The following is a 22,367-nucleotide window of genomic DNA, read 5'->3' on the forward strand; positions in this document are numbered from 1 at the left end:
GCTCGGGGCCAGCAGCTCCCCTCCATGGAGCACGCCGGAATGTGGAGGGGTGAGCCGGAGAGGCCCGGGGTCCCGGGAACCCCACATCCCCACCCCCAAGAAGAGAGATGCAGTGTAAGGCAATGTTAGAAAACTTTAAATACAGGGTTCGGACCCGGTCGGTAAGGCATCGCAAGTCGTACAGAGTAATGGGCTGCACTCGGCATAACAAACAGACGGGGTCTGAGCGAGTGGCAGCCTTGGGAAGGCCAGATGTGAGGTAACTGCTCTGCGCCCCAGGGCCTGCCGCTCGCAGGGCTGGGCGGCTGGCCCCCAGGGTCACCCCGTGAAACACTGGGCGCCAACCCAAGCCAGGTCCCTGCTGGGGCAGTTTCAGCCGCCCTGACTTGGAGGTCACGTCCCTTCCAGCATCGGGGTGACGGGCTGCAGGTGGGACCACCCCGAATCATTGAGTAGTTTGAGCTAAAAACGTAAACTTAAAAGAAGAGGGAGCGAGGCTGCTTCGAAGGATGCACCGTGTATCTGCTCACAGGACAGCGCCAAGGTCCTCCCCACCCCCCCAGAGAAATCTAGGACCACAGCCTGGGGAGCCAGGGCCCGCCCAGACAGGCGGGTGCCCCGTCGGCTGCCAGGGCCCAGCAGATAGGACCGTCAATCGTCAGGCGTCTGCAAATAAAGTTCTCCAAACATCTGTGCCTTTACCAGGGGGGAGGGGACAGAAACGCTGGCCGCCAGACTGCGGCACAGTCCACCCACTGCAGCCGGGGGGCTGTTACCACTCTTTCTTCTTCTCATCCATGGAGACGCCCCCAGGGCCCAGCGCCACCACCAGGAGCAGGCCCCCAATCACCGACATGGTTTGGAAGAAATCGTACTTGAGGAAGTCATGCATGGGCTTGTACACGGGGATGGTCCAGAAGGCGTTGAAGTACACATTGATGACGAACAGCCAGACAACCAGAGTCAAGGCGGCCAGCTTAGTCTTAAAGCCAATGGCCACGAGGATCATGAGGGCTGTCCCCACAATGTTCTGCAGGATCTGCACAGGGTACGAGAGAAGGGGACCCGATAAACACAAGGGCCTAAGCAGGCAGTGTCCACGCACAGACCACAAAGGCTGAGCCCGGGGCCACTGACTGCACCCCAAAGCCGGCGCGCGCGGGAACGAGGAGCCCCACCGGGGTCACTCACAGAGAAGAAGCCAGCGTCGAAGTGCAGGAGGGTCATGAACATGAGCACCAGCAGCACACGGCCGCCCAGCTGCATGTACTGTTTGGGGGAGCTCTCCCGCATGGTCGGCACGCCTGCAAACATGCTCTTGCCTTCCGAGCGCGACTCGGCCAGCAGCAGCAGCAGCCCGCCGCCCAGGGCCAGGTTCCTGCAAAGACAGGCGCGCTCGGGGGGGGGTCCTCGCAGGCATCCCGGGGCAGGGGCAGCGCCCACCAACCAAGATGGGAAGGGGTCCCCCGGGCGGGCACGCACCTCATCAGAAACTTCAAGTCCCACAGGATGCTGTAGGCGATTGTCTGTGGGGACAGAGGGGCGGGGCCTGAGTCTCGGTCACCGCAAGGTGAGGACACCCAGGGCGGCTCCGGCTCTGGGGTGGGGGCGGGGTGCCCTGACAGGCAAGGTGAGGTGGTTCCGGCCGCAGGCACACCCAGCCCAGCCCCTGCCCCATGTCGTGTTGTGTCAGAGGGAGGAAGCGTGGGACGTGGCCGTGGGCCTGGTTCCAGCGCTCCAGCCTCCCCCGCCCGCCCGGCTGACGCTGCCGGAACCGCAGCCCACCGCGAGGTGGCGCCACTCACCTGCAGGGCGATGATGCCGAAGAGCCCGAAGCAGGCGTGCTGCACGAAGTTCCGGCTCAGCACCAGGACGCAGCCGGCTGCGCGAAGGAAGGGGTTGCGGTGACTCGGTGCCCCAGTCCGTCCCACCCTTAGAAACCCGGGAGCCCACTTCCCGGAGCCGCGGGGCCGCCCACGTACTCAGCTGGCCCAGCAGGTTGAGGAAGACGAAGCAGGAGGCGAGCAGGTAGCCGCAGCCCCAGGTCGTGTCGATGTAGTCGCGCTGCTCGCTCCACTGGAACCACATGCGGATGCCGTCCTCCAGGAAGGTGCTGATCAGGCACAGGCGCGCCACGTGCGGCAGGTACTGCTTGGTCACGCGCAGGAACTGCGCAGAGGCCCCGTGAGCCCCCGAGCGCCCACACCCGAGACCAGCCCCCAAACATGCAGACTGAAGCCGGGGGGGGGGGGTGGCACTTGGGCACGGTGGCACCCACAGGCGCCAGAGACAGCCCAGGTGCTCCCCAGACTCCTGGTGGGCAGGATGACAAGGAGGGTCGCAGCCCCTCCCCCCCAGTTAACACGAGTTGAGTCGGGGTACAAATGTCACCCGGCAGGCACACGGCAGACAGGGAGGGGAAGTCCTGGACGCTGATAAGGAGGACCTCGCTCAGGGCAGGATCGGACCCACCCTCCGCGCGATGTGGCAGGAGTCTAAAGTCTGACCCCCAGGTGTGCGTGTCACGGCCTCACAGGGCTGACTAATCTAGCGGGGACACGAGGGGCAGCCAGACTGGGGCTCCTGGCGGGGGGAGGGGGGGTCTGGAGACCTGGACTGCCACTCAGACGGGGTCTGCACTCCTCAGGGGCCCCGAAGAGGGTGGGCGGGCAGCGACCCCCACAGCCAGCTGCAGGCAGGGGACACCGCACCCACACAGGGGTTAATGGGGACCCACAGAAGCCAGCACCTGGGGGGCTTCCTACAGCCCACCGGGCGAGGGCGAGGGGTCATTTCCCAGCTTGAAAGGGTCCTGCAGAAGAAAGGCCCCAGTACTTCTACGTGGGCTTGGGGGCCCGCAGGCCGTCCTACACCACCACCCCAACCCCCCTGGTCCATCCCATTTCTGGTCCACCTGCGTGAGGAAGGCCGGGCACAGCTCCTGCACCTCTGCATCTAGCCCAGCCTGGGGTGGACACGGGGACAGCCAGGCCCGCAGAATGACCAGGAGGGCCGGGCGGAGAGCCGCAAAGCAGTGCAGACGCACGGAGGGTCACCCCTGCCAGCCCGTCCCGGGGAGTGTGAGGCCCGGCGCAGCCCCGAGAGCGCGGGTCAGACGCTGCTCCAGAAGTCTGCCTCGTAATTGAGTGTCTGGGCCGGAGGATTAAGGGGGAAGTGGAGAATCAGCCCTCCACACAGACGGCCTCCATCAAACGGCTCATCCCGAGCCCCCGCCCACCCACGACGAGCCAGCACAGGCTCAGACACCTCTGCTGAGACCCTCAGCGTGTCCGCTGCATGCCTGAAGGGAGAGGCAGCAGGTGCCCCCAGCGGGGGGCCACCACCGCCAAGTGACCTCATCACAGTGCAGGTGTGGGGGGCGGGATCCCTGCCAGGGCGGGTCGGGAGAAACAGCGACCCACAGCCCGTACGGCCTGGGGACCACACGGCCAAGAGCGGGGGAGATCTGCGTGTCCCGGGGCAGGATCGGGAGGGGAGCCCCAGCCCTGCTCGCCCCAGCCCCATGTCCTGCAGGGGCCACCTCCTTCGCTACCATGTCAGAAGCCCAGGCAGCTCCTGGGAGTGCCAGGCCCCCCGCCTGATGAAAACTGGTGAAAACCGCAGAGACCACGCCGGACAGCAAGGCCCCATGGCCTGTCCCCGTGGTGAGCGGCCACCAGGCAGAGGCCGTGAAGGGCTGACTTGGCTCCCCCCCCCCCCCCCCCCCCCCCCGTGCGGACGTCCACCTGCTCTCTGCTGGCTCCCAGGACGCTCCCACAGCGCACTCAGCACTTTCTCCACCCTTGGCACCCTGGAGGACACCACCGTCCCCGCTGCCCAGAGCGAGGCGCCCGTGTCCTGGGTGGACGGGGCCCAGCTTGCTCTAGGCCTCTGTGTCCAGAGGCCCACGCCGACCCCCCAGACCCCTCTGCTGTGGGAGACGGCACAGACAGGGCCAATGGCTCGCGCTGCGGCCGTCGGCGGCCCAGCGCCCCGCAAGGGCAAAGGTTGAGTATCGCTGTCAGCACCCAGGAGCACCTGGGGAGCACCCCGCGGGCAGCCCCGACGTGCCCTCACCGCCTGCCCCAGCGATTCGGTTAGGAGTGACACTGGGGTCCCCTCTGCTCGGCCGCTTTCCAACCGGATCACTTTCGGAGCCTTGCCTCGGGCACGCACAGTCCTTACTGGGGCGCCCCTAGGATTCTGGGGGGCGGTGGGACGAACCGAAGGGCACCCCAGGGGCCAGATGCTGTCCACGGGAAGCCCCACACTGCCTCTGTGCCTGCACTGCCTCGCCCCCCGGGCCGGGCCCGCCGAGGCCGACTGAGCAGCCAAGCATCCCCCGCAAAGGGGGTGGGCGTCCGCGGCCCCCCGGCCTCGCTCCCCCCTGGGGGAGCTGGGCCTAGAAGCTAACGGCCCTCAGCACCAGCCAGGAGGGTCCCGGGGCTGTGCCCGCCGCCTCCCCACTGACCCCGGCCCCCCGACGGGACGGGCGGGGCGGAGGTTGGGAAACTCGCTTGCAACACCGCGGGGCGCCCACAGCCCGCCGGGGAGCCGCTACGCGGGCCGGAAAGTGGGTCACCGCGAGCGAGTGCCGCGGGGAGGCGGCCGCACGCGGGGTCCCACGGCGGGTGGGGGCGGGGACCGGCTCGCAGGGACCCCACTCCCCAAACCGCTCCGGCAACCCCGGCCCACGGGACACGGCGCCGCGCGACCCCGAGCCGACCCCGGCGGGCGGGGCCACACGTGCGGGCGCCCACGCCCCCGGAGGACCCCGGCCTCGCCGCCCGCCCCCCCGCCCGGCCGGCGCACGGGGATAACGGGGCCCCGGCGCGACCCCCACCCGCGGGCCCGCCTCCCACGAGAGGGGCCCGGCCCCTGCCCGAGCCCCCGGCCCCGGCGGGCCCCCGGCCCGGGCCTCGGCGGGCGGCGGGCCGCGTGGGGGAGGGGCGGGCGCGCCGGGGGTCGCGCGCGCGGCGGGGGCGCGCGGGCGCCGGGGCGGGCGGGGGCCGGGCCCGCGGGCCGCACCTGGTCGGCGAAGTCCTCGGCCGTGCCCATCAGGTCGTTCTGGCCCATGGCGGCGGCGGGAGGCTCGGCTCGCTCGCTCGCTCGCTCGCTCGGCGCTCGGCCCGTCGGCGTCGGCGCCCGCGCCCGCTGCGGCCTCCACAGGAAGTGCCCGGCCGCCGGCCCGCTCCGCGTCCGCAGCTCCAGCGGCTGCCACGTAGGCCAAGCCTTAAAGGGGCCGCGCCGCCGGCCCGCCCCGGCCGCGCCTTAAAGGGGCCGCGCCGCCCGCCGCGCCCGGCCCCGCCCCCCGCGCTCGGCCCCGCCCCCGCGCGCTCCGGGCCCGCCGTCCGCCGCCCGCCACCCGGGGCTCCCGCCCCCACGCTCTCGCCCGCACTCCGCGCGCCCAGGACCCCACGGCCACCACGCCAGAGGACAAATCCTCCCCACGCTCAGGCTCCGCCCCCACGCGCCGCCCCGCCCGCCTGGCCCTTAGGCTCCGCCCCCGAGATTTGGCCCGCCTCCTCCTCCGAGGCCACGCCCCCACGCGCTGAGGCGCTCCACGCTCCGACCTGCCCGCCTCTTCCCAGGCTCCGCCCCCACGGCCTGGCCCACCTCGTCTCAGGCCCCGCCCCACACCCTGGCCCGCCTCCTCCCAGGCCACGCCCCCACGCTCTGGCCCGCCTTATTCTAGGCCGCGTGCCCACGCTCGGGCCCGCCCCTCGCCCTCAGGCCCCGCCCGCACACTCGGGCTCGCCCCGTTTCCAGGCCCCGCCCCCACGCTCGGGCCCGCCCCTCGTCCTCGGGCCCCGCCCCCACGCTCGGGCCTCGCTCTCGGCGCCTTTGGTCCCTCTGGTCTCCTTGGAGACCGCGCCAGTCGCAGGGTCCCTGCGCGGGTGCCGGAGGCCTCTCTAAGGAGAGAGGCTGGCCGCGGGACGGACGCTTGGGTTCCTCCGCGGACCGCGCACGTGGGGTCGTTCAGGATGGGGAATGGGGTGCTCGCACGACGCGGACTCGATTGAGCGCGCTCAGCCGAGGGCCCGGCTGCGGGCACCTGCCGTGGTTGCACCCCCAGTGCCCAGGCGGGCTGTCCGCCTGCAGACTGCCCTGCACACAGGATGGAAAACTACCAGGTGCCGAACGCGGGGGCCGTCGGGCTCAAGTCCACCTGGCGTTAACGGTCAGCGGGCCCTGTCCGACGGCGGAGGCCAGAGCCAGGGTTCTGTCTCCAGCGTAGATGGGGATTTCCCGGGTGACCTTTGCTTGCCGCCCTGGCCTCAGTTTCCCCTTACTACGATAGTAAATGAAATGTCGGCCCCGACAGAGCCTTGAGAGCCAGACGCCCTAGGCTTAGCAGGCCAACCTGAAAACTGCCCTGAAGCAAAGGAAGCACACAGTACCAGCCGGGATGGGACGCCCAGGGGTGCAGCACCGAGGGCCGGGGTTTCCCTCTGCGGCCCCTTTGGAGCCGTGGACAGGGAATTTGAAGGGGGGTTATGGCTCAGAGGGCTGGGTGCAGGCTTTGCCGGCACTGGGGTTCCTTCCCCAGCACCACCAGGAGCAACTCTGAAGCAGAGTCAAGGGTGACCCCAAAATCACAAGAAAAGCAGTTACAGTTTTTCTTTCTTTTTTTTTGTTTTGAGGCCACACTTTTGCTCTGTGTGCAGGAATCACTCCTGTCAGTGCTCAGGGGACCATATGGGATCCCAAGGATCAAACCTGGCTCGGCTGTGTGAAACATGGTCCCAAAACACCTAACATTTTCGGGGGGGCAGAAGTACGCACTTTAGGGGCGGGCAGGGCACTTGCCTTTCACGCAACCCACCTGAGTTCAATCTTGGACAGCCCGTATGGTCCCCTGAGCACTGCCAGGAGTAATTCCTGAGTACACAGCCAGAAGGTACCCTTGAGCATCGCTGGGTTTGGTCCCAAACCCAAAAATTTAATAAAATGTGCTGCACCCGATGCGTTTTCCTGTTTACTGGAACCATTGGGGTGTCTGAGGGCCAGTGTGCTGCTGGCAGTTCAGGGGCCACACGCTGAGCAGCATTCAGGCCCCCCAGGGCTGGATTTCAGAATCCCAAATCTTCACAGGGCAGAGCATAGGAGGTAGGTGCTCACCCTGTGTGTCGCGGACGGGCTCCCCCTCCCCACACACACACTTCATCCGCCCCCAGTGCAGAACAAGTTCCTGCGTGCAGAGCCCGGAATCAGTCCTGAGCACTCCTGGGTGTGGCCAGATTCAAACACAGAAACCCTCAATCTTCCCGAGGCTCCCAGCTCGCTCTCGCCCCCTCTTCCTGTCTCTGGTCACCCCTACCCACTGCACCGCCCTTGGTCCCCCCGGGGCAGAGCCTGGCGGCTGTCCCTCAGGTGGGATTCAAAGCATACCCCAGGGGCTGGAGCGATAGCACAGCGGATAGGGCATTTGCCTTGCACGCGGCCGACCCAGGTTCGATTCCCAGCATCCCATATGGTCCCCTGAGCACCGCCAGGAGTAACTCCTGAGTGCAAAGCCAGGAAGTAACCCCTGTGCATTGCTGGGTGTGATCCAAAAAAGAAAAAAAAAATCAAAGCACACCTCAGCTTCCATCCACTCCAAGCAACCCCACTCAGGAGCACTGTACCCTAGGCGACACCAGAGGCCTGGAGTGGCCGTGCCACAGTGGCCTGGGGCGCCAGGCTCACCCAGGGCGTCTGCTGTGACACACCTGCTCTGACCCGCGATGTCCTTGTTTAGGTGTCCTGTCTAGAGCTGGAGCCTTGGGGGCTAGAAGGAAAACGTAGACCCTCTGCTCAGCTCCCGGGTGTCCTTGGCAAAGGGGCAGGGGGCCCGAGAATGCCCCCTGCCGCGGCGGGGACAGTGGGGGACCTGGTGAGGAGGAAAGGCCCACAGTGAGCAGAGACAAAGCCGCCCTGTCCCGGCAGGTTCTACAGCAGCTGCCTCCGGGGGCCTTGGGGGTGAACCTGGTGGTGCAGGAGCGAGGAACCCGGGAGAAGCTCCTGATCAAGCAGGTAGTGGCGGTGGGGATGGCGCCCCAAACCACGTGCGCCCCGGCAGCCCTGGGGCCCCCCCTGCACCTCAGCCTTGACTGGCTGAAAGGGCAGCGCCCCAGCTGGGGGCAGCACCCAGCCCCCCCAATCCCACCCCCACCCCACTCAGCAGAGCGATGCCCAACCCCCGTTCACTCTCCTCCCTCCCCAGAACTCGGATTCCAGGCACTGGCTTGACACAGGGGAGCCCAGGAGGGGGCTAAGGGCAGGGAGCGCTCCCTGCTGGGGCTGGGTGGGGGCAGCGCAGACGGTGAGTCTGGGAAGGCGCTTCCCTGGCATCCCTGGGGTGCAGCAGGCTGTGGGCAGCGCCTCCTGGTGGCCAGATCCAGCATCCTCGCTTGTCTCACTGGAGGTTGGGGGGGGGCACAGATTGGCACTTGCCCTCTGAGCTGTATGGGGTGAACCCAAATACTGTGCTCAGGATGGGATCGAGGGCTCCCACATACTCCAGGGCAGCAATGGGACAGCAGGGAGGATGCCCTGAGCACTGCCAAGTGGGCCTGACAATGGAACAGGAAGGAAGGAGGGAAGCAGGGAGGGAGGGAGGAGGAAGGAAGGAAGGAGGAGGAAGGAAGGAAGGAGGAAGGAGGAAGGAAGGAGGAAGGAGGGAGGTAAGAGGAAGGGAGGAGGAAGGAGGAAGGGAGGAAGGAGGAAGGCAGGCAGGCTTCATATGCGGTGCTGGGAATCGAACGCACACCAGCCGTCTGCAGGGCTGGCACCTTCCCAGCCGTGCCATGGCCCCCTCTGCATACCCACCACCACCAGACATTTAATGACGGACGATTTTTCCAAATCGGGTAAGGAGCACAGTCGCGGGCTGACTACCAGGCGGAGCAGAGCAGAGTGTCTCCCCGGTGTTCAAGGTCGGAAAACGGGCCTCTGTTCCCTGGGGTTGATTTCCTGCCACGGGAGCATCTGCAGGCCCCTTCTAGTGCCAGGCCAGGGCTGGGGAGTGGGTGTGCGAGCCCCCTGCCGGGGTGATGATTGAGGACAGGGATCTGGTGGGGAGGGGACAAAGAGATGGGGCTCATGATCACGAGGGTGCTGGGGGCCAGCAGCGGTGACAGTGATGTGAGCGGGAAGATGGTGACGGTGACTGTGACCCTGGTGACGCTGGTGGAGACCACGGTGAGAGTGGTTACAGAGACAGAGTGTCACAGCAGTGATGCCGGGGACGGCGGTTATGGTCTCGATGGTGATGTTGGTGGTGGTTGAAATGGTGGAAAGTAACATGGCAGTAGTGATATTAGTGAGATGGTGAGGCCAGAGAGAGAGCGCAGTGGGGAGGGCACTTGCTTTGCCAGTGGCACCACATATGGTCCCCTGAGCCCTTCCAGGAGTGATCCTTGAGCACCAGGCTAGGAGTCAGCCCTGAGCAACCTTGAACGTAGCCCGAAACAAAACAACACACCGAGATGGTGCTGGGGGGTGTGGCAACAGTGTTTGATGGGCATGGCAGGCTGGGGACAGCGCAGGAGGGGAAGTCGACCCCCGGCACAGTGCAGCCTGATTCCCCTGCGCACGTCAGCACAGAGCCACGACACTCCTGAGCAGCCCCCCAGCCCCAGCACAAGCTCTTCACGTGGCGGTGCCGGGGGTGGAGGCGGTGGTGGCCGGGCGGGCATGGCTGCTGAGTGGCTGCTCCACCTGCAGGTGCAGTGCATGGATGAGCACCATGCCAGCCAGGCCCTGGAGGAGGTGAGTCTGGCCCGCGCAGGTAGGCGGGGCTGTGGGGCGGGTCGCACCTGGAGGAAGTCCCGAAGGCGGCTCTAAACTCAGGGGCTGGAGTGGGTGGGTAGGGCCTTTGCCTTGCACGCTGCTGACCAGGGTTCGAATCCCAGCATCCCATATGGTCCCCATATCACTGCCGGAGTGATTCCTGAGTGCGGAGCCAGGAGAAACCCCTGAGCATGTGACCCAAAAAGAAACTCAGGGGCTGGAGACTTAGAGAGTTCCTAGAGAAGCGAGTGTCTAACGTGGGCTGAGTGCTCGGATGGTCTTGGTGCTGGCTCAGGACCACGCCCCGCACTGCTCAGGGGTTGCTCCTGGACCACGCGGGGTCGGGGGCTTGAACCCAGGAGAGACATGCAAGACCCGGACTCGGCCACGACTTTTCTCTTCGACTGCCGAGTCTGCATCCCCTGGACCTAGGGAACTGCGTGCGCAGCGGCCCCCGGCCATCTGCCTCCCACCGGAATTACTGCCAGTGGCACTCAGCAGCGAGGGGAGGGAGGGCCCAGTCCCCGTCCCCCGCTTCCCATCCACCCGGCCCTCCATGCAAAGCCCCCACCCCTGCTCCCGACGCAGGTGCTGCCCTGCCCAGCCTCTGGGATTTCCGTGCACCCGGCTATTGGTGGCACCCACCCCCACCCAGCCCAGGCCCACGCCACGTGGCACCGTTTTCAGAGGGACTTGGGGGTTCAGAGAGGTCGGGGGCTGCGCAGTGGCTGAGGGGTGGCCCACCCGCAGCTGATGCCCATGCAGAAGCTCCGTCATGCACACGTGTCCCCGTACCGGGAGCTCTTCATCATCTGGGACAGCGAGGTGCGTCAGGACACGCCACACTTGCTGGCAGGGGGGGGGCTGGACTCTCGCCCGCGGCCCCCAGACCCCCAGCCCTCCCCGGGACGAGCACTGCGCCTGCCAGCAGGCTTCCCTACCAGGACGGGGGTCCCCTCACATGTTTCTCCTTTGCTGGGACCCTCACGCAGGCGCCCAGATATCTCAGCCTCCCAGTTCGCACAGTGAGCCCCTGAAGGGTGGGGGGCAGCAGGGATGGGGGGAGGGGGCAGAGACAGTGGCCGGACCCCGTGTGTCCCCCCCCAGATCTCGGCTCTCTTTCTCTGCCTGGTGACTCAGTGGAGTGCTGAGACCTTCCAGACCATCATTGACAGGCAGCGGGACAGCAGGATGGTCATCGAGGCCAAGGTCAGCGGGAGGCGGGGCCAGGCTCAGCCGCAGCACGCCCTTCACAGGGACCCTGGCCCTCCCTCCGCAAGGGCCCCGTCTCGGAGGGTGCCCTCTGGGCCTGGTGCAGACTTGGGCACGTGGGGGGCGGAGGCCAGTGCTGCCACCCAGTGCGCCTTAGGGTCAGAGGTCAGCCTGTCCCGAGGCAGGTGGCACGTTCTGGAGTCACTCCCGTCCTTGCGCTAGTAACCACAGCTGTGCTGTACTGGGCGGCGGCTCTGGGGGCAGGGCGGCCACAGCCCCAGCGTGCTGATTTCCTGGGCTGAGGTGGGGTGCTGGACGTTCTGGGTAGTGGACATCCTGCAGGCATCGGGGTCCTGGGGCCCCCCGGCCCTGTCCGCTGTCTTCATCTCTGCGGACTTGTGGGGGCCCTTGGTGGCTCCGTGGCAGCCTGTGCCCAGGGGAGCAGGTGGGATGGCCCCCGACACCCCTCCAGCCCACCCTGCAGGCAAGCCTCCTTCCCAGGGGTGCCGGCGCCTGGCTGTCTGGAGGCCGCTGTGTGGGCCCTGGCGGGCCTTTTTAAGTTATTCTGCTTCTGCTTTGCTGGGGGCGGCTGGTGATGCTCAGGGTGGCTCCTGGCTCAGCACTGGGCCGTGGGGGGTGCGGGGGGCCTGGCCAGCGGCCGACACGGCCCTCCTCTGCAGCCCCACCGTTCTCTCTTGAATGTTTGAGACTTGATCTAAGCTCTGTGGCTTACAAAGTGCTCGCAGCACGTGTTAGACACCAGTGTTGTAGTGCCAGTCCCGTACCCCACCACCGCCTCTGCACAGCCCCGGGTATGCGGTTCCTACTGCTGCAACATCTCGCCAGAGTGCTACGAGATGGCATCAGAGGGTTACTGAGCTCTGAGGTGCCAGTTGGTGGGCCCTGTCACTGGCTCTGGAGGCTTCCAGAATGTTCTGCTGCTGTTCTAAGGACACCGAGGGGGCCACTGAAGGCCTCAGTGTCCCTAGTGCCCTGGGGTCCTGGGGTCTCAGTGGGGGGGGTACCTGGGAAGCTGGTTGTCCTCTTAGGAGCTCCCGCCCTGACAGGGCCACCCCTGGCCTCCCAGGCCCTGGCTGGGGGTGGGGGCAGAGGGGGCCGCAGCCGAGGGCCTGCCCTCACCGCCTGTCTGCCCCCACAGTGGCTGCAGGAGATGCTGGGCCAGGTGCTGGACGGGCTGGAGTACCTGCACCAGGCGGGCATCGTCCACAGGTGCCCGCGGCGGGCTGGGCTGGGCTGGGCTGGGCGGCTCACGGTCGGGCCTTGCACACATCTAGGAGGACGTCAGAGACGGCCAGGCTGCGTGTGTGGGCGACTGTTTGGGGGGGCGGGGAAGGGGGGTGCTGATGTTCAGGCCGGGACGCAGCTTCTTGCTCGAGCGATTCGGGTGCGCTGTGGGCTGTGCTGGGAGCAGGGGCGCGGCCCGTGGACCCCCACGGAGGAAGAGCCCCTCTGGGTTCCAGGAACCTCAAGCCGTCCAACATCGCCCTTGTGAGCAGCCGCCGCTGCAGACTGCAGGACCTCGGCTCCCAGGCCCTGATGACCGATAAGGCCAAGTGGACCCTGCGTGCAGACGAAGGTGCGGGGGGCTGCGGCCAGGGCACGGGGGGTGCCACAGGGCAGCACTCCAGACACCCCTGCCACGGGCTGCAGACAGCAGCACCCCAGGGCCTGCCCCAGGAGCAAGGGTTAACTGACCCGTCCAGGAGCCGGCACCTCGGGCTGGCGAGACGGCACAGCAGTGGAGCACCAGCCGGCCTGACTCAACACCCGGCATCCCACATGGTCCCTGAGCACCACCAGGAGCACCCGGAGTGCAGAGCCAGGAGGAAGCCCTGAGCACTGCTAGGGGGTCCCAAAACTGGGGAAAAAAAAGAGAGAGAAAAAGAAAACGTAATCCCTCATGCAAGGAGAGAAAAGGGGTCTTCACGCTGTTCCTGAGCCCCTAGGCACCACAGGGCGGGGAGTGGGGACACGGCCCCCTCTGCTCTGGGGTGGGGGGAGGGCCGGGGGGGCGAGGATGAGGGTGAAGCATGGATGGCGGGGCCCCAGGAGAGGATGGGCTTCCTGCATCCAGCCCTGCCCCTTCCCTGGCAGGAGGGCCGGGTCGAGGGTCCTGCTCTCACCTCCTCTGGGGCTCGGGGCTCCTGCCGTCCAGAGGCTGCGGATTTCAGGGCCCTGCACGCCCCCGTGGCAGGGGCGCTCGGCTGGGGAGGTCAGGCCCTGGCTGCGGCCTCACCCGCACGAAGGGGGCTCCTGTCAGCTGTGGCCTAGGGGGGCGCAGGGCCCCAGCAGCACCCTACGCCCCCACAGACCCCCTGAATCGCTCCTGGATGGCCCCGGAAGCGCTCAACTTCTCCTTCACCCATAAATCCGACATCTGGTCACTGGGCTGTGTCATCCTGGACCTGGTCAGCTGCTCCTTCCTCGGGGTGAGCTGCCCTCAGCCCCGCCGGGCCCGAGCACTGTGGCAGGGGCAGCGGGCCCCTGCGGACGGAGACGGGCGGGGCCCAGTGCGCCTCAAGCCAGCTCTGTCTGCTCCCGGGACTGGAGAAGCTCAGGCGACGCCCCCTCCCCCATCTCTCTCAGAAGGAAGAAGCGCTCCAGCTGCGGAAAGCCATCCGGAACCTTCCAGAAAGCCTGGAGAGCGCCCTGATGGCCATACAGGAGAGGGCCATCCCCGACGCACAGACCTTCTGCGCCCTCCTGCCCCAGATGCTGGAGATCAACCCTGCTGATCGCATAGACACACGGTAGGGCCTGCCCACCCCCCCACCCCCACCCCGGCCCCATCCCCCCGCCCTCCAGCCACCCTATCACCGCCCCCACATCCCAGCTCTCCCCACCCCACCCCACCCCAGCCCCCTCTCTCCCAGGTGCCCCGGCTGTCCTATGCCAGGAAGGCCACGTGGGGGGCGTTCTGAGGCCGGGCCCCGGGGCCGCCTTCTCCATCGCGCTCCAAGGCCCGGAAAACGACTTAATTCTAGTCCACTGAACGTCGTTCCACTGGGGACCGCATTCTGCATGCCAGCCCCAGCCCGGCCCCCCCACGCCATGCCTGTGCTCAGCCCTGGGGAGAGGCTGGCACACAGGGCGAGCACCCACCACGCACGCAGCCCCGGGCACGACGGTCTCCGCACCTCCCCCCACGCCGCTGTGCCTCCCCAGGGAGGCGATCCACATGGCCTTCGTGAGCGGACACTTCTACTCGTCCACCATCACGTTGGCGTCCCGCCAGCAGCTGCCCAGCTCCACCATGGACACGCTCTTGCTGGGCAACATGGCCAGTATCCTGGGTGCGGGCTCAGCTTCCTGGGGCCTAGTGGCCGGGCCCCGCCCCTTTCCTGCACTGAAGACGGGGTGGGGGGGTGGGGGTGCAGTGAGGGGACAGCATGGGCGGTGGGTGCCCTGTGCCCAGGGACACAGGGATCAGCAGACAGCAGGGCCTGGAGGTCAGGCGAGCATTCCCTACTCTCCGGCTCCGTGGGGTGTCCTGGAGGGAGGCCGGGGCAGGGACCCCCGTGGCAGAGGCCCCAGCCATGGGCCCTGCAGGCCACTAGCTGAGTGGACGGTGTGGGTGACCCTTGGGCCTCTGTCCTTGCCCCGAGGGGGGCTGAGGGACGAGTTGGACGGGGCTGGGCGGGCCCTGTCCACAAGCCAGGGCCAGGATGGACCCAGAACCTGCCACGGGCCGTCTGCAGAGCTCATGCAGAACTTCCCAGGCCAGCCGGACATCCAGCTCAGGGCCCTGAAGACGCTGCTGGCACTGCCAGAGGACGCACTGGGTAGGACCCACGGCCCTGCCCGGGGCCACCCACGGACACCCTCTTCAGGCCCCGCCCCTGCCCCCAGCCGAGTGCCAGCATACTTTCTCTGGGTGCTCAGGATTTGTGACTCGGCCCTCAGGGACCGCTCGGGGGGCTTTGGGGAACCACACGGGGTGCCTGAGAACGAACACGGGCTGCCACCATGCTGTCCCCGCCCCCAAGTGCCAGCCAGCACTTATCCCCGTGGTTCCCACCAGTCTCCCCACGAGGGGCAGGGCGGGGACACAGCTGGACGGGGCCCTCAGCCGCGACAGCCCCACCCTGCAGGCCAGTGCCGGCCCCAGCAGCCTCTGCACCCCCTGCCAGGTGTCCTGTGGCCCACGGTGGTGGTGGACATGGTGGCCCGAGTCCTGAAGGAGCACGAGCACGTCCTGGACATCCAGCTGTGCGGCTGCTCCCTGCTGCTGCACCTGCTGGAACACGGTGCGTCCGCGGGGGCCCGGGCGACCCTCCTGCACCGCTCGGGCGGCCCGCACCAGGGCTGACGTGCCGTGTGCCGCAGGCCTGGTGCAGGACCCGGCGGCGCCCGTGCCTGGCAGCAGCTTCCTGGTCTCTGTGCTGATGAGCCTCATGCAGCACCACCAGGAGATGCCGCTCCTGAAGCAGCTCTACGATGTCCTCACCATCATGGCCAGCGATGGTGGGTGGGCGGCACCCTCAGCCCCCCGCGGCCAGCCCCTGGGTCACAGCCCTGATGTCTGGGGTCCCAACGCCTCTGCCCCTTGCCTTTCACAGAGCCCCTGGGTGCTTCCTGGGTGTGGTGCCTGAGGTTAAGGGAGGGGGAAGGTGGCAGTCAGGGAAGTCTTCCTGGAGGTGGGGCCTGTGTTGAACCTTAGCTGCCCACAGCGTGGATGGCCAACAAGCTGCAGGGAGCGGGACTGTTGGAGCACATCCTGCAGCACCTGGCCCACTTCTCTGCGAACAGGGAGCTCTGCCGTGGTGCCCTGAACCTATTCTGGGTCCTCTTGACCAATGGTGAGGTGACAAGCCAACCCCTCTGCTCCTCACACCATCCCAGGGGCCCTCCAGGGCGGACAGAACCCGGGAGCACGGCCAGCCCCGTGGCCAGTCGGTGCGGCCCAGGCACAGCCCTGGGGGACGGAGGGCCCCCACCTTCCCGCACCCCTCAGCGCGGCTCAGGGGTCGGGGACTGAGTCCTGCGGCGGCCACACCCTGTCCCGTGGCAGTGGTCCCCGAGGACAGCGGAGCTCTGGAACGGGCAGTGGGCCTCGTGACCAGGGCGCAGACCACCTTCCCCGAGGACCTGGACATAGCGGAGAGCAGCTGCGCCCTCCTGTGGCTGCTGGTCATGCAGGGTGAGCCCCGGGGGGGGCCCCCGGCTGTCCCGGGGTTTGGGGAACCCCGGCTCCCCGGTGGTCAGGCTCCCGTGGCCCCCGCAGGCTGCGTCAAGGAGCCGGAGCTGGAGCAGCTGGCGGGCCTGTTCCTGCGCTGTATCCGCCTGGGCCAGGGCCGGGCGCTACTGGTCACCAGCGCCTACCGCGGACTGGCCGGCCTGGCCAAGGAGTCGGGTGAGAAGGGCCCTGGCCCCACCAACCAGGACGTGGGGCCCAGGCAGCAGGGCTGACCCTGGCGGGGTGGCTAGAGCCCACCTGCAGCTCAGGAAGGGGGTCTGTCCGGAACCCGAACACTGGCGGGGGAGGGGCGCAAGGCAGCCCTGCCTGAAAGAAGGGGGGCGGGGGGGGGTGCCCACCGGAGACAGAGGGATGAGCAGGGCAGCCCCGCGGTGCCTCCTGCGAGGGACTGGCATGGCCCGGTTACCGCGACCCCCAGAGCTGACGGCCCTGCGGCTGCTGCACGACGGGGGCCTGAGCCTCCTGCAGGAGACGTACGCGCTCAGCAGGGAGGACCCCGCCGTGGTGGAGACGCTGTGCCTGCTGCTGGCGCGCCTGGCGGCCCATAGTGAGCACGGCTGGCCTGGGGTGGCCCTCCCCCACGCGGCCCTCCCCCACGCGCCCCGCCGCCAGGGGGAGCTGCAGCCTCTTCCCACCCCCAGAGGAGGTCGCCCAGGAGCTGGCGAGCAGCGGCCTGGCGCCCCTGGTGCAGGAGGTCAAGGAGCGCTTCACCTCCAGCCTGGTGAGCATCCAGACCCCGAGCCCTCCCGAGGCCGGGCTGCCCGCTGGCCCCCGGGTGCCCTCAACGGCTGCCCCCCTCCAGGAGCTGGTGGCTATGGCGGAGGAGGTGCTCCAGAGGCTGGCAGAGACCCCGGCCGCCCACCCCGAGCACCCCCGCGGACTCTCCCCCGGGCCCTTGGGCCGGCGCAGCAGCAGCACCCGAGCAGCCAAGTAAAGCGTGTTTATGTCCGTCAGCCCAGGTCTGTGCCATGTTCCTGCTGCCTGCAGACCCGCCTCCCCACTCGGCCCCCGGGCCGCCCGCTGCCCACTCGGGCTGGGCAGGGAGCAGCAAGCAGGCCCGAGGTGCCCGCAGCTGCTGGGTCAGGACGCGTTGGCGCTGTGGCGCGCGGAGGGGGCCGGGCAGCGCCGCTGGGCAGTGGCCTCCCACTCCTTCTTGACCGTGATGTAGAGCCTCATGGCCACCTGGGCGTCCTGGACCTGGAAATTGGAAGCTGGTTGGGACCAACAGCGGCCAGGCCCCCCAGCCCCTCTGGCCTCGCCCCCGGGCCCTGCGTCCAGCCCGGTATCTGAGCTGGAGCCAGGAGCTGTACCAGGGCCTGTGAGCAGGCTGACGCCCTCCCCAGCCTCACCCATGCAGGCCCAGCCTTCCTGCTCACTCACTGAACAGTGCTCAGCCTGCTGCACCTGGACCCCCAGGATCTTCTTTGCGAGTAGCTTCAGGGACGGCCTTCCACTCTGCAGGGGTGGGGCGGGGCGGGGCGGGTGACAAGCTGCTCCCCTCAAGGCCAGCCCCGGGCGCGTGCCCCCCAACCCAGGGCCTGGGCAGTCACCTTCACTTGCGTCTTGAAAGGTTTGTACTTCTGCGTGTCCCGGATCCTCCTCTTGGGGTGATCGAGAAACAGCACCTGGGGGCAAACAGGGACCGATGCCTCCGTGTTTAGCAGGAGCCCAGGCCGCACGCCCGCACCAAAGGAGGGCAGGGGGACCCCCACGGCCACCCCCGACAGCCGTCCTGGACAGGGGACCCCCACGGCCACCCCCGACAGCCGTCCTGGACAGGGGGACCCCCACGGCCACCCCCGACAGCCGTCCTGGACAGGGGGCCCCCACGGCCACCCCCGACAGCCGTCCTGGACAGGGGACCCTGCAAGGCCCCGACAGGAGCACAGCAGGGGGCACGTGGGTGTGGGAGCAGGACGGGCCCTGAGACACAGGGCAGAGGCTGCAGTCGCAGTGACAACTGTTCTGATCCGGAGACCCCTGGGCCGTGGAGAAGAGGCCCCCTAGGGTCAGACTCCCCGCCCAGAGGGGCTGGACGGGCACTGGCCACGGCTCAGTGCCGGTGTCTGGAGGAGTGCTGGGACAGCAGTGAGCGCCCCGCCCCGCGCTGTGCTCCTGGCTCTGCCCTCGGGAACGGCCCTCGGACCCAGGGCTCAAGACTGGCGGGACGCAGGGCGCGTGCCCTCCCCGCCGTGCTGTCCATCTCTGTCCTCAAACGCTGTGTCTGTGCGACTTTCTCATCGCAAAGGAGCGCGTCCCTCCTCGCCGAGGAGCTCGAGTCTCAGGGAAGGACCGGCACATGCTGGAGCGCCGGTGGGCTTGGGGGTCCGGGAGGCCCCACAGGCCACGAAAGAGGGACCGCCGTCCCGAGAATGGGACCGCCGTGGGCTTCTGTCACCCGGAGACGGACCGGGCTCCAGCCCCGCCAGGAGTGATCCCTGAGGCCAGAGCCCGGAGGCGGCCCTGAGCTCTGCCCAGCGTGGGCCCCGAGCAGAGGGCGCGGCCCGGGCGCACAGAACCGAGCCCCCCACAGGCAGACGGCCCCACGCGTGCAGCCGCACACACACACTCAGGCCGTACCTTGAGGTCGTTGTGCAGCGCGTGGCCGACGAGCACGCGGCCCCTCAGCATGCTGGCCACCTCCCGCTGGACCACCTCCAAGGCCTCGCCTGCGAAGCGAGAGCGTGTTTGGAGACGCCGCCCTGCGCCCACCAGGGTCACGGCCGAGTTCAGTCCCGGCCGTTCCAGAAGCAGGAGCCCGCGTGATGGCCAGGCGGGGGTGGCCGGCAGGACACGGGCCCGGGCACTCTGCCTTCATGGGCCGCGGAGGGCAGCAGTGGCCTCCCGGTCAGGGAGCAGGCGCGAGAGGGAGGGGCCCCATGAGACTGGGGCCACGGTCAGGCCGGGGGCTTCCCGTCGTCCTCACCCACCGTGCCCGAGGTGCTGGGGCTGGATGCCGCTGACCGCCGTCCTGTAGTCCGTCACGGGCTGGGAGGGCTTCACGTACTTGTCGTACACGCACCTTCCGAACTGGTTCACCACGGACACGCGCGCGGCCACGCTCTCCTCCCCGCCGGGGCCCACGCCCACCATCTCGCAGTCCAGGGCCAGGGCTCTGGTCAGGCTGTGGGGACACGCCCGTCTGTCACGAGCGCCCCGGTGGCGGCGCCCCTGGGAGACCTGACCCCGGCCCGCGGCCCCCACCTACCCCGGGAAGGCCTGGTCCTTCTCCAGAGTCACGCGGGACTCACGCAGGCCCAGGCGGCTCCGGGCTATGCGGGCTGCCTCTGGGCCCAGGGCCGCCTCGATGTCCGCCGGGTCCACGTCATCAAACCAGAGGTCATCCCTGGACGGCGGAAGCAGGACCTGAGTGCCCAGTACAGACTGTGCCCACACTGCTGGCAAGGCAGCACGGAACGTGTGCCAAGGGAGGAGGCAGTGGCCACAGGGAGGCCGCAGGGCCCCTGGCCCCTGCCCCCAGAATGACCACCCTGCCCAGCCCACACTCCCGCAGCCGTCCCAGAGCCGCCCCCATCTCCCCTCCTCGCCCCCAAGCCCCCAAAGGAGAGCGGCAGGTAGCCGGCCAGCCCGACACGCACACCACTGGCAGCTGACCCAGGGGTCAGTGAGTGACCAGCAGGCGCTGAGCCAACACCTGGCACTGCACAGGCCCAGGGGACCCCAGAAACTGCCCCAGACCACCCAGGTCGGGGGTGACCCAGGCGTTGGCTTCAAAGCTGGGTGCTGGCTGGAACGACCATTACGGTGGGGAGGGTGCCTGCCCGCCAGTGCCAAGCCAGGCTCCGTCCTGGCACCACACAGGGCCCCGGGGCCCAGAGCAGAGTGACAGCCGACCACTGCCAGGTGTGGCCCCAAACCAGGCCAGAACCAACCAACTGAAGCTGGTGTTGGCCACGCACCCGCCAACGGTCGCTGGGAGGACCGAGGACGACAGCGACAGCAGTGACACCAGCCTCGCCACAGGGAGGCCGGTCACAGGGGCGCATGGGGAAGGCTGTGGAGGGGGCGCGTGGGCGGCCACACTCACTCGGTGGGTGGCTGTGGGGCCTCGGGGGCCCTTCGCTTCCTGGGCCCACCATCCGCGGGCGTCAGAGCCGGGTCTCCGCGCGCCCTTCTCTTGGTTCCTTTCTCCGCCGGGACAGCCGGTCCCTTCCTCCTGCCTGGTGGCTTCCCGGGAACAGCCGCGCTGCAGGCCTCGTGCCCGGGGCCTTCCCTTGCAGGCGCCTCTGGCTTGGCCGCAGCAGGCACAGGGGGTCTGTTTTGCTGGGTCCCTTGGGGCGGCGTTTTGGACTCCACCGGAGAGGCACCGACAGGCTTCTCCGGGGCCTGTGACTTTTGTTTCAGCAGCTAACGGGACCCAAGACAGAACAAACCACCATGAGCTGAGAAAGGTCGCGCGAGAGAAAATCGCTGAGAGGCTGGCAAGGCCAGGACAGCAGGGAAGGCGTCTGCCTGGCACACAGCTGCCTGGCACATGGGTGCGATTCGCAGCACCCCGAGGGTAGAGCGAGGAGTAAGCCCTGAGCACAGCTGGGCGTGGGCCCCCAACGCTGGACAGCCTATGCGGACACACACGCAGGCCAGGCGGGATGTCAGGCAGACTCTCCCTGACTCAGCACCGGCACCAAGAAGCAGAGGTGCTGGCAGCGACCTCCGTGCCCCGCTCCACCGCCCGGCACCCCACAGCGTTGGCAGAGCACCGGAAGAGGCACCGGTGGCCCCTGAGCAGCGCCGGGTGTGGCCCCAAAAGTAATCAAGCAAAAAAGATGCCTGGGTTTGCGATGGCTGGGAGACTGGGAAGGTCAGTTTTGATCAACTGCGCACTCTGAGGTTTGGGGGTCTGTTCTGAGGTCCCTCCCGCCCCAGCTCCTGTGCCCAATCCCCTGGCCCCTGCCCATGGGAGGGTGGGGGGCGACAGGAGGGGAGGGTGGCCCCTCGGCTGTCAACCTTCCTCCCAGGGACGGGAGAGGCGAAAGGCGGCGCACTCTGGGGCTGCCCGGAGTCTTGCTGGCCAGCGCGCCGGGGTCCCGGGCTGGGGACAAGAGGGAGGGGCGCGGCCACTGGCCGGAGGGCTGACAGCCTGGAACTCGGTTTTCTCGTCTAGAGGCCGCAGCTCGGTCTGCGCAGCATCAGCTCCTGCACTCTGCCACCCGCGCCCAGCATCCCGCACCCCGCACCCAGCACCCCGCACCCCGCCACCCGCGCCCAGCATCCCACACCCCGCCACCCGCGCCCCGCACCCAGCACCCCGCGCCCAGCGCCCCGAACCCCGCGCCCCGCCACCCGCGCCCAGCACCCCGCGCCCCGCTCCCCGCGCCCAGCATCCCGCTCCCCGCACCCCGCGCCCAGCACCCCGCGCCCCGCATCCCGCTCCCCGCACCCCGCGCCTCGAGCCCCGCGCCCAGCACCCCGCGCCTCGAGCCCCGCGCCCCGCTCCTCGCGCCCCGCTCCCCGCACCCAGCATCCCACTCCCCGCCACCCGCGCCCAGCACCCCGCTCCCCACACCCCGCGCCCTGTACCTCGAGTCCCGCACCTCTTGCAGCGCCTTCCAGTTCCGGGAAAAGTCCCCGGGGTCCTGCGGGGGCTTCCCGGCGTGCGTCTCGGGGGTGCGTACCGGAGCCCCGCCGCCCGGCCGCGCCCGGCGTTTCCAGAACTTCTTCTTGCTCATCTGGCTCGTGGGCTCCCGCCGTGGCCGCCCGCCGGAAGCGGCCTGCGCGCGTGCGCAGCCGGCGGTTCCGGGCCGGCGGGACCTCCCCGGACCTTCCCGGGCCGCCGCCCAAGGGAGAGACCGGCCAACGGCCCCGGGCCCACGCCAGGGTGGGCGGGAGCGGGTGTCCACACCCGCCGGGTGCTGGGGTGGCACGGATGGGAAGGGCGTTTGTCTACACCGGCAGGGAGGGAGGAAAGGGGTGTCCACACCGGCCCCGGGGAGGCGCCCGCCCGCGCCTCGCCCCGCCCTCCGCGCGCCGCCCACCCCCGCCCCGTTCCCAGAGTCCCGCCCCGCCCCGCGCCCCGCCCCGTCCCTCCAAGCCCCGCCCCATTTATAGAGCCCCGCCCCGTTTCCAAAGCCCCGCCCCGCCATCAGCGCCCCGCCCCGTTCCCAGAGTCTCGCCCCGCCCCGTTCCCAAAATCCCGCCCCTC

General features: G+C 68.6%; 3 protein-coding genes across 3 annotated transcripts; 1 reads left to right on the forward strand and 2 right to left on the reverse strand.

Moving 5' to 3' along the window:
* Window positions 1-115: 115 nt before the first annotated feature.
* SURF4 (surfeit 4) lies at window positions 116-5,256 on the reverse strand. The gene is made up of 6 exons (XM_055133210.1): window positions 5,029-5,256; window positions 1,983-2,169; window positions 1,806-1,882; window positions 1,483-1,526; window positions 1,192-1,378; window positions 116-1,039 (listed from the first exon to the last, which is right to left on the reverse strand). Exons 1-6 carry the CDS (start codon window positions 5,074-5,076, stop codon window positions 773-775), a joined length of 810 nt encoding a protein of 269 aa, XP_054989185.1. The 5' UTR covers window positions 5,077-5,256; the 3' UTR covers window positions 116-772.
* Window positions 5,257-6,119: 863 nt separating this feature from the next.
* On the forward strand, window positions 6,120-17,138 carry STKLD1 (serine/threonine kinase like domain containing 1). Its single transcript, XM_055124024.1, has 19 exons — window positions 6,120-6,134; window positions 7,930-8,016; window positions 9,709-9,753; window positions 10,525-10,599; window positions 10,882-10,983; window positions 12,146-12,216; window positions 12,468-12,583; window positions 13,318-13,436; window positions 13,594-13,757; window positions 14,173-14,300; window positions 14,706-14,789; window positions 15,138-15,254; window positions 15,334-15,471; window positions 15,678-15,806; window positions 16,019-16,147; window positions 16,232-16,360; window positions 16,623-16,751; window positions 16,846-16,925; window positions 17,007-17,138. The coding sequence occupies exons 1-19, from the start codon at window positions 6,120-6,122 to the stop codon at window positions 17,136-17,138; spliced, it is 1,989 nt and encodes a 662-aa protein (XP_054979999.1).
* Window positions 17,131-22,181, reverse strand: REXO4 (REX4 homolog, 3'-5' exonuclease). Its single transcript, XM_055133112.1, has 8 exons — window positions 21,760-22,181; window positions 20,253-20,572; window positions 19,413-19,550; window positions 19,135-19,328; window positions 18,785-18,873; window positions 17,755-17,829; window positions 17,585-17,659; window positions 17,131-17,401 (listed from the first exon to the last, which is right to left on the reverse strand). The coding sequence occupies exons 1-8, from the start codon at window positions 21,892-21,894 to the stop codon at window positions 17,285-17,287; spliced, it is 1,143 nt and encodes a 380-aa protein (XP_054989087.1). The 5' UTR covers window positions 21,895-22,181; the 3' UTR covers window positions 17,131-17,284.
* Between the last annotated feature and the right edge of the window lie 186 nt (window positions 22,182-22,367).

This window comes from Sorex araneus, chromosome 1 (genome assembly GCF_027595985.1).
Source record: "Sorex araneus isolate mSorAra2 chromosome 1, mSorAra2.pri, whole genome shotgun sequence".
NCBI classification, from domain to species: Eukaryota; Metazoa; Chordata; class Mammalia; order Eulipotyphla; family Soricidae; genus Sorex; species Sorex araneus.

What these genes read in the sequence shown, in the direction of transcription:
- SURF4 (XM_055133210.1), bottom strand. Translation starts at nt 5,076, where the DNA reads ATGGGCCAGAACGACCTGATGGGCACGGCCGAGGACTTCGCCGACCAG. An exon ending in TCGGCATCATCGCCCTGCAG is followed by an intron (nt 1,527 to 1,805) that starts GTGAGTGGCGCC and finishes CTGTCCCCACAG; the next exon opens with ACAATCGCCTACAGCATCCT. An exon ending in TCGACGCTGGCTTCTTCTCT is followed by an intron (nt 1,040 to 1,191) that starts GTGAGTGACCCC and finishes TACCCTGTGCAG; the next exon opens with ATCCTGCAGAACATTGTGGG.
- STKLD1 (XM_055124024.1), top strand. An exon ending in GGATGGTCATCGAGGCCAAG is followed by an intron (nt 10,984 to 12,145) that starts GTCAGCGGGAGG and finishes CTGCCCCCACAG; the next exon opens with TGGCTGCAGGAGATGCTGGG. An exon ending in CAGGCGGGCATCGTCCACAG is followed by an intron (nt 12,217 to 12,467) that starts GTGCCCGCGGCG and finishes TCTGGGTTCCAG; the next exon opens with GAACCTCAAGCCGTCCAACA.
- REXO4 (XM_055133112.1), bottom strand. Translation starts at nt 21,894, where the DNA reads ATGAGCAAGAAGAAGTTCTGGAAACGCCGGGCGCGGCCGGGCGGCGGG. An exon ending in GCCCCACAGCCACCCACCGA is followed by an intron (nt 19,551 to 20,252) that starts GTGAGTGTGGCC and finishes TCCGCCGTCCAG; the next exon opens with GGATGACCTCTGGTTTGATG. An exon ending in GCCCCAGCACCTCGGGCACG is followed by an intron (nt 18,874 to 19,134) that starts GTGGGTGAGGAC and finishes CTCGCTTCGCAG; the next exon opens with GCGAGGCCTTGGAGGTGGTC.